Below are 13,331 nucleotides of genomic sequence, written 5' to 3'. Positions count from 1 at the left end.
GTCTTTTCTGTGATGGGTATTTTAAGCATTGCCCAGGTGGTTCTGCTACCTCTGTGCTACAGAATCAGGCACGAACTGGTCAGACCAGACTTGCCCCGGTGCCCTCATTACTCTCCTATTCTCTGCCTTGACTTCAGCTGAGACTCTGTTGAAAATTTTCCCTACAAATCTTGACCTCAATCCTACCTATTTTTCCATCTCACCTTAATTTCTATTTCTTCCCTTATATATCTGTCTTGATTACCTCCTTCCCTGCCTGGATAGATTATGGAAAATAATGATCCCTATTATTTCACTGGTCCCAATTATATCTAGGTATTATCAAATGTTTAGCTTTTTCTCTACTGGGAGATCTCAACAAAACTTCAGGGGCTGCATTATTTTAAATTTTAGAATATGGAAATTGAATCTGAAAATGCTGTGGTAACTTCTGGTGTTGAGAGGATTAGTGGATAAGCTTAACATCCCTCCCAGGTCTGTGAAGCTTCCATATCTGTGCTTTTTAAACTCTGATTGGCTGACATTCATTTGCTTAAGCATGTCTACTTCTCTTCACTCTATGTTCTCTTTTGTCGCTTACTCTCTGAACTGTTTTGGGCCTTCACCTGGGTATCTATCTTACTCTGGCTTTTAGTAGGATGTATGAGTAGTGTTTCTTTTTCCTCCAAATGTGTTGCTTGTTTATGAAGAATACATTTGGTATTTAATCATCCATATTATCTTAAATCCCGAACATCCAGCAGAATGAAAGGCAATAATGGGTGCTCAGGATTTGTTAAATGTAGAAAGAGTGAAAGAATAAAGTAAATATGACATGTGCTTTGTTAGAGGAATATACCTAGCTTTAATTCTAACTTTAGAAATAAACAAAACTGGGGCATCTGGGTGGCTCAGTCAGTTAAGCATACAACTTTGGCTCAGGTCATGATCTCACGGTTTGTGGGTTTGAGCCCGGCATCGGGCTCTGTGCTGACAGCTCAGACCCTGGAGCCTGCTTGGGATTCTCTGTCTCCCTCTCTCTGCCCCTCCCCCACTCACGCTCTATCCCTCTCTGTCTCTCAAAAATAAATAAATGTAAAAAAAAAAAAGGAACAAACAAACAAAACTTGGGGCACCTGGGTGGCTCAGTTGGTTAAGCACCGACTTCAGCTTAGGTCATGATCTCACAGTTGGCGACTTCGAGCCTGGCAATGAGCTCTGTGCTGACAGCTCGGAGCATGGAGCCTGCTTCAGATTCTGTGTCTCCTTCTCCCTCTGCTCCTCCCCCGCTCGTGCTCTGTCTCTGTCTCAAAAATAAATAAACATTAAAAAAGTAAAAAAATAAGTAAACAAAACTGGAGGATGCCTGGGAAGTGGTGGAGAAAGGTTGCAAAGACGGAAGACTTATCTTTTGTTGTAATAATTGGTACCTAAAGGTTCCTTCCTCCAGGGAGCAGCTCATTCTTACTAGCTAATTTCTGTCCATGCTGGGAGGGTGGCTTAAAACCATGACATTTATGTGTACATTCCATTGTCCCCCCTGTCAATTCAGTAATCTATCCATCTGTGTTCCTGTTCAATTATTTATCCATTAATTTATCAGTTCTCTCATTTACCTAATTATTCAAAATATTATGGGTCTACTTTGTGCAAGGCCTCCTACTTGTAACAGATTGGCCAAACAACCTTATCTAATGTTTGTTGAACTGTTGTGTGAATACACTTATTTGTCCTGCTTTTCCAGTCATACATTTCTAGCATTCATAGCTGAGTTCTTGTGTTGGTTAACTTTTTTTATACCCAGCTTGAAACCTCAGACTCTTCCTTTAATGAGTCTTTTCTGGTATGTAACTCTTTGCAATAATCATAACCTGTCACCCAGAATTGTGAATTGACTCTGAATTTCCCAGCTTTCATCCAGGGAATTTCATCACAGTGTCATGTTATTCTGGCCCACAGAGCTCACAAGAACAGGTTCTATTCCTGCGGAGTGAGTCAATGTCCTGCTTTTCCTCTTTTCGTCTTTGTTTCTTTCTCTTTTTTTTTTTTTTGTTTATTTATTTATTTATTTTGAGAGAGGGGGAGAGAGAGAGAGAGAGAGAGAGAGAGAGTGAGCGAGCGAGCTCGCAAGCAGGGGAGGGGCAGAGACAGAGGGAGAGAGAAAGAATCCCAGGCCTGCTCTGCACTGTTAGTTCAAAGCCCAATGTGGGGCTCAATCTTATGATCTGTGAGATTATGACCTGAGCCGAAACCAAGAGTTGGTTGCTTAACCAGCTGAGCCACCCAGGTGCCCCATCTTTTCTTATTTCTTATTTAAACAAGTTCTCATATTTCCACCCCTTATTAGAACCCATATTCAAATCACCTCTCTGTTCTATCTGGTGAGTAACTTGCAGCCCAGCATGATAGCTCAGATTAATTCAGATTCTGCAGTGAAGATGAACGACCAGAAGGAAAGTTCAGTTCCTGCTGTCTCTGAATTTATAAAATCTCACTGGAATAAACGGTTTCTTTTGTTTTTCAGTAGCAAAGTAAACAGTCAATTCAGTACATTTACTTTAACTGGAAAATTTCTCAAGATTTATAATTTACTTTTTGATTTTGGCCATTTTCTCCATATTTACTCTCTAGTTTTTTCCATATTTGTTCTCATTGGAGACCTGGCTACAATCCCATTTTTATTTTTGGCATGTAGCCCAAGCAAACTCCAGCATAACCGAAGGACTTTTGGAGCAACTGTGAGTTAGAGACCCGATATTTGAAAACCTCTGTTCTATGCTGACACCCACAAAGCCAACCCATCAGGAAGGCAGGTGGAAGCCCAACTTGTGAGATTCCGTGATTTGCTCCCCCTGGAACCTTATATAGATCCTCTGACTGTGACCAACTGAGGACAGGGCTTCATTTCAACCATGTAGCGAAAGCTAAGCACTAATTTCAAAGTCTCTTCACTTACCTTGTGAGAGGGAACAGTGGCTTCAATTCACATTGAAGTTGAATGTCTATTTTGAAATTCAGAAAAAGGTGAAGAGAGAGAAGTTTGAGTGCTCACATAAAGGAGGGTGGAAAGTAAGAAAGTAGAACCCAGGGGGATCGTTTTCCACAAAATGTGTTATTTACCACTTTGCCTGTATAGCTGTGTTTGAAACTTCTCAAATAGGCTGCTTCTTGCTATCTCGTATGTTTATGTCAGATATCACCTTAAAGAGAAGTGAAGCAGGAAATTGCATTTTCTGGGTCATTTAAAAAATAATCACAAATAATTATCACCATCCATCCTATGATTTTTGGCTGAAGTTTATGCTCCTGTGAATTCATTTTACTTAAATTAGCGTTTGCCTAAATTTAAGATTCAATCAATTCTGAGAGGCAAAGAACATCAATTCCATTATAAATTATTAACTTGTTTAGATATAATAATCTTATATCATTTCAAGAAGACATTCCAAGAAAAAAGTCTCAAAAGTTATCTGTTTGGTGAAATCACACAGAAAATATTAGTTAATTATATACATGACTGGATAGATAGATTAATGAAGATAGTATGAAAGGCAGGTCTAGTGCTGCAAGGCAGAGATGGTCTGGGTAACTATTTTTTGGAAATATAGAACCTTTGATGTTCTGAGGCCACCTGAAATGGGAAGAAGGGCCAAATTCTTGTGGTTTGTATGCATGGAAGACAAACTTCAAATATGTCAATATTTTCCTTAAAATCTTCTCTGATTTCTGCTATTTCGCTTCCCCTTTAACCACTAATATTGATGACCAGAGTTGATGGAGTGGTTAATAATATCAGAAAAGTAAATTATTTTTAGCACATGCATTTAGGGTCTAAGAGAAGAAGGAGGATCTCAGACTACTGAAGTCTATCTACTATGATGTGCTTTTACCCATTCCTCCCCAGACTGAGAACCTCTTAGCTCCTGGTTTCAGTTTTCCAGACCAATGCAGATTCCATAGTCGCTGTAGACTCAATGCTAGAGAGCATAGAGAGGATTTATTTAGTAGATGCTAAAAACAGTTGAGGATAAGAGCCTCAAAGGAGAGAAATATCCACAAAGGTCCTAGTGGTTGTAACTTAGTCTGCAGTACAAGCAAAAGATGATGAGAGAACTTAAAGCAAAAGGAGTTGCCTAAGACAAGTAGGTACAGAAGACTAGATAAAAACAGAAACTGGAAATCTCCAGAGGGGAATGTGGGGAACCTTTAGAAAAATCATAGAAGTCTGAATTTTTCTGGCACAAAAGTCATCTTCTGGCTCTAGTCTTACCATAGTATAAGAAGTCATCTTTGGTCAGGTGTTCACTATGCACAGGAGAACCACTATTTCTCTAGCCTAATTTTAGAATGCATACATGTTTTCTATTCACAAGCTTCCAGGAGGGAAGGAAAATGTCTACTCTCACTCACTAAATACAGTGGGACACATTCAAATTCTGAAAGGAGCACAAGAGAGACTTCTCTCATGTCATGTCAGACCCAATCACAGAGGCTACTACTCACTTATCTTTCTGAGTTTATACACTGGACAAAGAATATCAGTGAATTGAGTGATTTTCAGATCTAATCTAGCTGAAGGGAATCAGATAGTCTGGTGGATCTCAGCAGTGCAAGGAAGCTGTAATCCCTGAGGTCATGGTCTGAAGCCAGACTTTAAGCTCATTAACTGGAAGAGTGAAGTCTGTAGAAGTCCTAGGGGATTCTCACAGATATAGGCTATAGAACTTTAGGGATGAAGTTTTAACTGGCCTTTGAAAGTAGGCAAGCTGGGAAGTCTTTTCCTGCTCGCCACTTATTAGGAAATTATTAAGGAAGGTATATAGTGAGATATAATTAACCTAACAGGTGACTTTCCCACATCATAAGGAACTGTATCTTTAAACAGCTGGGCCGAACATTTTCTGATTAAATCTATTAAAAAATCAGAAACGGTTACTTATTCAACTATCTGACTCATTGGATGCATCTGTGAAACCTCATTCTATGCAGTAGTATGGCAAAGAGCAGTGTGGAGACTAACATGATCCCAGGTCCAGCCTCACATCCTCATGGGAGGCATCTTTATCTCTGAAGATGAGTTGTTGGACATGAATGAGAAATTTCTCAGCTTATATGAAATTTTTTCTTTAAAATGTTTCCATTTTTGGAGCCTGGGGAGGGGACAAAAAAAGTTTCTATTTTTATTAAAAAAATTTAAACTTGAGATATAATCAACATGTAACATCGTATAAGTTTAAGGTATAAACGTGTTGATCGACACATTCGTATATTGCAATATGAGTGCCATTGAAGTATTAGTTAACACCGAATAATTATAATATATAATATATAATCATAATTACTTAGTAAATTAAAATATATATGTCACATAATTATAATTTCTTTTTTTTTGTGTGGTGGGATCAAGAGCTAATCTCTTGGCAAGTTTGATGTTTGTAACAATACAGTACTGTTGCCTATAATCACTGTAAGGAATTTTAGATCCTCAGGGTTTATTTATCTACTGGTTGCAAATTTGTATCCTTAAACAAAATCTATCCAATTTCTCCATCCCCTCAACCTCTTGTAACCACCATTCTATTCTCTCATTTTACAAGTTTGGCTTTTTTTAGATTTCATATGTAAGTGATATCTATCATACAGGATTTTTCTTTTTCTGTCTAACATATCTCATTTGGCATAATGCCTTCAAGGGCCATCCATATTGTTGCAAATGGCAGGATTTTCTTCTTTCTTGTGGCTGAATAATATTCTCTGTGTGTACGTATATATGTGTGTGTGTGTGTATGAGTGTATATATTATATGTATGTGTATATATATTATCATCTGTGTATATGTATGTGTGTATACACACATATACATATAATAATATATATCTTCTTCATATGTTCTTCCACTGATGTATATTTAGTTTGTTTCTGTCTTGGCTATTGTGAATAATGCTGCAATGAATAAGGGGGTGCAGATATCTTTTCCAGATATTGATTTCATTTCCTCTGGGTATATACCCAGAAGTGGAATTACTGCATCATATGATAGTTCTATTTTAATTTTTTGAAGAACCTCCATACTGTTTTCCACAGTGGCTGAACTAAATTACATTCCCACCAACAGTGTACAAGGGTTTCCTTTCCTCCACAGCCTCACCCTCACTTGTTGTTTTGTTTTGTTTTGTTTTGTTTTTAATTTACATCCAAGTTAGTTAGCATATAGTGCAACAATGATTTCAGGTGTAGATTCCTTAGTGCCCCTTACCCATTTAGCTCATCCCCCCTCCCACAACCCCTCCAGGAATCCTTAGTTTGTTCTTCATATTTATGAGTCTCTTATGTTTTGTCTCCTCCCCCCCCCCCCGTGGTTTTATATTATTTCCGCTTCCCTTCCCTTGTATTCATCTGTTTTGTCTCTTAAAGTCCTCATATGAGTGAAGTCATATGATGCTTGTCTTTCTCTGACTAATTTCACTTAGCATAATACACTCCAGTTCCATCCACATCGTTGTAAATGGCAAGATTTCATTCTTTTTGATTGCTGAGTAATATTCCATTGTATATATATACTACATCTTCTTTATCCATTTATCCATCGTTGGACATTTGGGATCTTTCCATACTTTGGCTATTGTTTATAAGGCTTCTATAAACATTGGGGTGCATATGTCCCTTTGAAACAGTATACCTATATCCCTTGGATAAATACCTAGTAGTGCAATTGCTGGGTCGTAGGGTAGTTCTATTTTTAATTTTTTTGAGGAACCCCCATACTGTTTTCCAGAGTGGCTGCACCAGCTTACATTCCCACCAGCAGTGCAAAAGAGATCTTCTGTCTCCACATCCTCGCCAACATCTGTTGTTGCCTGACCAACACTTGTTATCTCCTCTTCTTCGTGATAGCCATTCTAGTAGGTGTTAGGTGTTTTGATTTGCATTTACCTAATGATTAGTGATGTTGAGCATCTTTTAATGTACATATTGTGCATTTGTATGTCTTCTTTGGACAAATGTTTATTTAGGTTATCTGACCATTTTAAAATCAGGTTGTTTTGTTTTTCTTTTTGGTTATTGAGTTGTAGGAATTCTTTATACATTTTGGTTATTAGCCTCTTATCCAGTATATGGTTTGCAAAAATGTTCTCTCATTCTGTAGGTTGCCTTTTCACCTCATTGATGGTTTCTTTGCTGGGCAAAGGCTGTTATATTTTAATGTAGTCCTACTTGTTGATTTTTGCACTTTTGGTGTCACATCTAAAAAATCATTGCCCAGATTAATGTCAAGGAGCTTCTTCCTTATGTTTACTTCTAGAAGTTTTACAGTATCAGGTCTTATGTTTAAATCTTTGATCCATTTTGAGTTAATTTTTGTGAGTGGTGTAAGATAGGGGTCCAGTCTTGTTTTTCTGCTTATAGTTATCTGGTTTCCCAGCACCATTTGTTGAAGAGGCTATCTTTTCCCCATTTGGTGTTCTTCGTTCTCTTGTCAAATATCAGTTGACAGTATATGCAGAAGGTTAATTTTGGGCTTTCTATTTTGTTCTATTGGTATACATGTTTACTTTTATGCCAACACCATACTGTTCAATTATTATAACTTTGTAGTAAAGTTGAAATCAGCAAATGTGATGCCTCTGGCTTTGTTATTCTGTTTCAGGATTTTTTTGGCTCTTTGGGGTCTTTTGTGGTCCAATACAAATTTTAGGATTCCTTATTCTATTTCTGTGAAAAATGCTTTTATTTAGGTAAATGCCCAACACCAGTGAAATCACTGGATCATATCAGAAAACTATTTTTAATTTTTTGAAGGACCTCCACACTGTTTTCCATAGTGGCTGCACCACTTTGCATTCCCATTAATTGTGCATGAGGCTTTCTTCTCCACAACCTCGCCAACACTTGTTTCTTGTGCTGAGTTTAGCCATTCTCACAGGTGTGAGGTGACATCTCATTGTGGTTTTGCTTTGCATGTCCCTGATGATGAGTGATGTTGAACATCCTTTCATGTGTCTGTTGGCTATCTGTATGTTTCCTTTGGGAAAATGTCTGTTAATGTCTTCTGTCCATTTTTTAAAAAAATATTTATTTATTTTTGAGAGAGAAAGAGACAGAGCATGAGCAGGGGAGGGTCAGAGAGAGAGGGAGACACAGAATCCTAGGCAGGCTCCAGGCTTCAAGCTGTCAGCACAGAGCCTGACACAGGGCTTGAACCCACAAACCCCAAGATCATGATCTGAGCGGAAGTCAGATGTTTAACCAACTAAGCTACCCAGGCACCCCTTCTGTCCATTTCAATTAGATTCTTATTTTGTGTGTGTGTGGAGTTGTCTTTATATATTTTGGATATTAACACTTTATTGGATATATACAAAGCAGAGTGAAAAGTAGGATATCAATACATATAGTATAGACATGGAAAAGATAATAAAATGAATATTATGAGCCACTTTAATTGTTAACAAATCTGAGAATTTATGTGACTGGGCCAATTTCTCTAAAAACACATTTTTTTCCAAGTCTGGCAGAAGAAGCAGAGGTCTGAATCATTTAATAGGTGTTAAATAACTTGAATTCATTATTTTAAAAAAGCTCTTAGAAAGAAAGCCCTAATCATATTAGTTTAATAGTGAATTCTTATGAATATATGAAGAAGTAACAACCAATATTACACAATTCTTCCACAGAAAAGAGAGGATGCATCTTAATTCTTTTTTTTTTTAATTTTTTTTTAATGTTTATTTATTTTTGAGACAGGGAGAGAGAGAGCATAAACGGGGGAGGGTCAGAGAGAGAGGGAGACAGAATCTGAAACAGGGTCCAGGCTCTGAGCTGTCAGCACAGAGCCCGACGCGGGGCTCGAACTCACAGACCACGAGATCATGACCTGAACTGAAGTCGGATGCTTAACCGACTGAGCCACCCAGGCGCCCCACATCTTAATTCTTTTTATGAGTCTATTAAATCTTGATAATAAAACCGATGTGAAGTTTTACCTTTAATGTTTACTTATTTTTGAGAGAGACAGAGCACAAATGGGAGAGGAGCAAACAGAAAGGGAGACACAGAACCCAAAGCAGGCTCCAGGCTCTGAGCTGCCAACACAGAGCTTGATGTGGGGTTCGAACTCACAAACCATGAAATCACAACCTGAGCTGAAGTCAGACACTTAACCAACTGAGCCACCCAGGTGCCCCGTGAAGTTTTATCTTTAAAAATCAACTAATAGAGGGGCGCCTGGGTGGCGCAGTCGGTTAAGCGTCCGACTTCAGCCAGGTCACGATCTCACGGTCCGTGAGTTCGAGCCCCGCGTCGGGCTCTGGGCTGATGGCTCAGAGCCTGGAGCCTGTTTCCGATTCTGTGTCTCCCTCTCTCTCTGCCCCTCCCCCGTTCATACTCTGTCTCTCTCTGTCCCAAAAATAAATAAATGTTGAAAAAAAAAAATTAAAAAAAAAAAAAAATCAACTAATAGAATTGACCTTTCTAACTAATAAAATTAGAAAATCTAGATGATAGCTCAATAGATACAGGAACACCATTTGATAAAACTTGACATAATTTATGCATAAAACACTTAGCAAACTATGAAAAGGAAAGAAAACTTTCTTAATCTGAAAAAGTTGATCTACAAAAAAAAAAAAACCCTTAAAATTAAGGAATGAATTTAACAAGTTCACTGATACATAAAAATAAATTATATTTTTCCATACCAATAAAATCACACATAGAATAACATTTAAAAATAATACTGCTTAAATAAGTTAAAAAACATTAAATGCCCAATAATACATTTCACAAAAGGTACAAAAACCCTCTATAATAAAAGCTATAATATATTTCTGAGAGAAATTAAAAAGACCTAATTAAATGGAAAGTTATAACTTGGTTAATTGGGTGACTCAATATTGTGAAGATGCAACCCCTTTTCAACTTGATCTATAGATTCAGACACAATCAAAATCCTGGACGTTTTTGCTGTTGATAAGCTGATTCTAAAAAATTGTCTGAAAATACAAAGAACCAAGCACATCCTGAAGAATTGTGTTACAAGGAACCCTTCTACTTCCAAACTTCGAAGCCTGTTATAATGATATAATAGTAAACATAGTTTGTTATTAGTACAAAAGCAGACAAACTAATCATGGAACAAAACGGAAGAAGATTCAGAAACAGACCCACACATACATATGATTTATGATAAAAGCAATATTACAGTGCAGTGGGAACATAAATGGTGATGGGTAAATGCATTTCCATTTGGAAAAAATGAATCTTGACCTTTATCACACATTATGCACAGAAAGCAATTCCAGGTGGATTATAATAAAGCACTAAAGCTTAAAAAAAACAGAATATTTTCATAAACTAAGAGTAAGGAAAAAAATTTTAACACAGCACAAAAATAGCAAGTATATTATAAAGGAAAAATGATAAATTGGGGTTTATTACAATTAGGAATTTCTCTTCATCAGAACAACATTAAGAGAATGAAAGTCAATCCACAGGGCAGCAGAGGAAAAGGTGCTTAGCTTTATTAGCCATCAGAGAAATGCAAAGTACAGCCTTAAATGGAATCACAACTCACCCACTAGAATTATGAAATGAAAAACATAAAAATACCATGTGTATTTTATGGAGCATCTGGAATTCTCATAAACTACTATGGGAATATACAATTTTACAACCACGAAGGGAAAGTTCTTGGAAGTATGATGTATACCCTATTATCAAACAAAGCCATCTCTAGGTGTATACTAAAACAAAGCAAAACAAAAGTATCTATGTTCATTAAGGGATGTGTACAAGAATACTGACAGCTACACTAGTCATAACAGCCATAAACCAAAACTACACAAATATCTTTCAACAGTAAAATGGGTGAATAAATTATATGTTCACACAGTGGAAAATAATGCAACACTGAGAATAAACAATGAACAAATACATTATACCTGAAGAGTTAGCTCTCTAAGTGCAATATTGAGTAAATTAAATCAGGCACAAAAGAAAAAGAACTAGATGGTATGATTCCACTTCTATGAAGAGCAAAAGAAGACAAAAATAATATATGGTATTGTATTACTTGTGAGGGTGGGATCGTGTTGCAAAGGGGGACTTGATTTGGTTGCCAGCTTTTTGGTCATATTCTCCTTGAGAAAATTTATTGTGTTGTATATTTATATTCTGTGCACTTTTTGTATGTATGTCATATTTTGGTAAAAATAGGTCAAAAATGATTCATGTTTATATATTATTGAGACTGCTCAATAATTTGTTCAATTCCGATCTCTATGTATAGAAAAAAATTAGAATAAGATATACTGAGTTTGGGTGTTAAATTATATACTAAGGCATCTGTCAGCATTTAACAAGATAGGCATTCAGCCAATTTTACTTAACATCAATTCAATAGATATCTGCATGCATGCAGTTCTAGCCTAACACCTAATCATCTCCATCCAGTTTGCTACCTGTACTAATGCAAAAACTTTCCCAAGGTTCTTCTCAGTGCATTTTTAACCTCCTTGTTTTTCAGGCTGTAGATGAGGGGATTCACTAGGGGAGTGACCACACCATACTGTATGGAGAAGATGAGCTCCAGAGGTGAGCCTGAGGTTGGCATGAGATAACGGAGGAAAGCTGAGCCATAGAAGAAGCTCAATGCAGTGAGGTGAGAGGAGCAGGTGGAGAAGGCCTTGCTTCTGCCTGAGGTGGAGCTAATGCTCAGGATGGTGGAGACGATGCGCACATAGGAGAAGAAAATCAGGAAGAATGTACCACCGCCATGCAGGAGTGTAGAACAGACCAGGACAGTGAGGCTGGTAGAGACATCAGAGCAGGACAAAGGGAAGAGGGAGGGCAACTCACAGCTATAGTGATGGATGATTTTCGCTTCACAGAAATCCAAGTTCATTGTCAGGGGGATGTTAATAAGTGCATCTAGAAACCCCAGGCTCCATGAGCCCCATACAAGCTGCATATACAGCTGATTATTCATTACCCGGCCATAGAGGAGTGGGTGACAGATAGCAGCATAACGGTCATAGGCCATTGCTGAGAGTAAGCAGACTTCTGTTCCTCCAATGTCAAACACAAAGAAGACTTGAGCCAGGCAGCCCCCCACTGAGATGGTTTTGCTCTGAGACAGGAGGTTCTCCAGCAGCTTGGGCACTATGGCAGTAGAGAAACAAAAGTCCATGAAAGAGAGGTGGCTCAGAAAGAAGTACATAGGTGTGTGGAGATGGGGATCTTCCCTGATGACCAACAGCATCGATAGATTTCCCATTATAGTAAAGAGGTAAATCCCAAGGAAAAGCACAAAGAGCAGAACCTGGACGTGGGAGTCAACAGACAGGCCAAGGAGGATGAACTCTGTGATGGTGCTGTGGTTCCTCAAAGCCATTTAGAGGGAATATTCCCTAGAAGTAAACATAGGCAAAAACTTAAACCTCTGATGACCACATTCAATTACCAGAGGAGGGGGGTTTGAACCCAACTAACTTGTATTTAATATTTTCCCTCATTGAATCTTTGGATCCTCTCTTCCCATACAGATATTCTGCTTCATCTGAATGGGTCAATCTCAGTATGATATTATCCTATAGTTGATATTCTATCTCAGAGATTGCTGAAGAAATTCACAAATTTTTTAAAAAATGTTTATTTATTTTGTGTGTGAGAAAGAGAGAGTGGGAAAGGGGCAGAGGGAGGGAGAGAATCCTACGCAGGTTCAGTGCTCAAACCCACAAACAGTGAGATCATAATCCAAGCCGAAATCAAGAGTCAGTTGCTCAACCAACTGAGCTACCCAGGTGCCTCGGAGTTCACAAATTTGTCCAGACCAGGACCATGACTAATTTAGTCAATTCTTTTCATTGAAACTTGTTAGCGGTGCCTGTAATTTGTATATTTTAGTGAACTGTCTATAATGGATGTTGCAAAACTTGTCATTTCTCTTCTGTCACTGAGTTTCTTACTCCCATTTAAAACCTTGCTAGGTTGCATAACTGCTCAATGACATTATTTTGTCTTTCTTTAGCTTTTTTACAATCACTTTCATCTTTGCAGCAAGACTGAAATGTAATCATGAATGTAATGCATCATGAATCATGAGTGTAATTCATGTAATCATGAATCTTAGTGTATGTGTGCCTGTGTGTGTGTGCATGTGTCTTTCTTTGCCTTTGTATGTTGGAGAACGGAGTAGCATGAATAAGAGCAGAACTTGCTGGATCCATTTTACAGAAGAGAAAATGGAGTATCAGAGGTTATATTACTTGTCTAAATTGCCAATTTCAACAGTCAGCATTTGGTTGCACAGCATTTGGTTGCGCTCCAAGACAAGAGGTATCTCGTAGATATAT

At 37.8% G+C, this 13,331-nt stretch overlaps 1 protein-coding gene across 1 annotated transcript; it reads right to left on the bottom strand.

Moving 5' to 3' along the window:
* Positions 1 to 11,443: 11,443 nt before the first annotated feature.
* On the bottom strand, positions 11,444 to 12,370 carry LOC123591820 (olfactory receptor 8S1-like). Its single transcript, XM_045466473.1, has one exon. The coding sequence runs from the start codon at positions 12,368 to 12,370 to the stop codon at positions 11,444 to 11,446; it is 927 nt and encodes a 308-aa protein (XP_045322429.1).
* Positions 12,371 to 13,331: the final 961 nt, after the last annotated feature.

This window comes from Leopardus geoffroyi, chromosome B4 (genome assembly GCF_018350155.1).
Source record: "Leopardus geoffroyi isolate Oge1 chromosome B4, O.geoffroyi_Oge1_pat1.0, whole genome shotgun sequence".
NCBI classification, from domain to species: Eukaryota; Metazoa; Chordata; class Mammalia; order Carnivora; family Felidae; genus Leopardus; species Leopardus geoffroyi.
This window is presented reverse-complemented; position numbering and strand designations above follow the sequence as displayed.

Bases quoted from the DNA above. Each gene is read 5' to 3' on its own strand.
- LOC123591820 (XM_045466473.1), bottom strand. From the start codon at position 12,370: ATGGCTTTGAGGAACCACAGCACCATCACAGAGTTCATCCTCCTTGGC.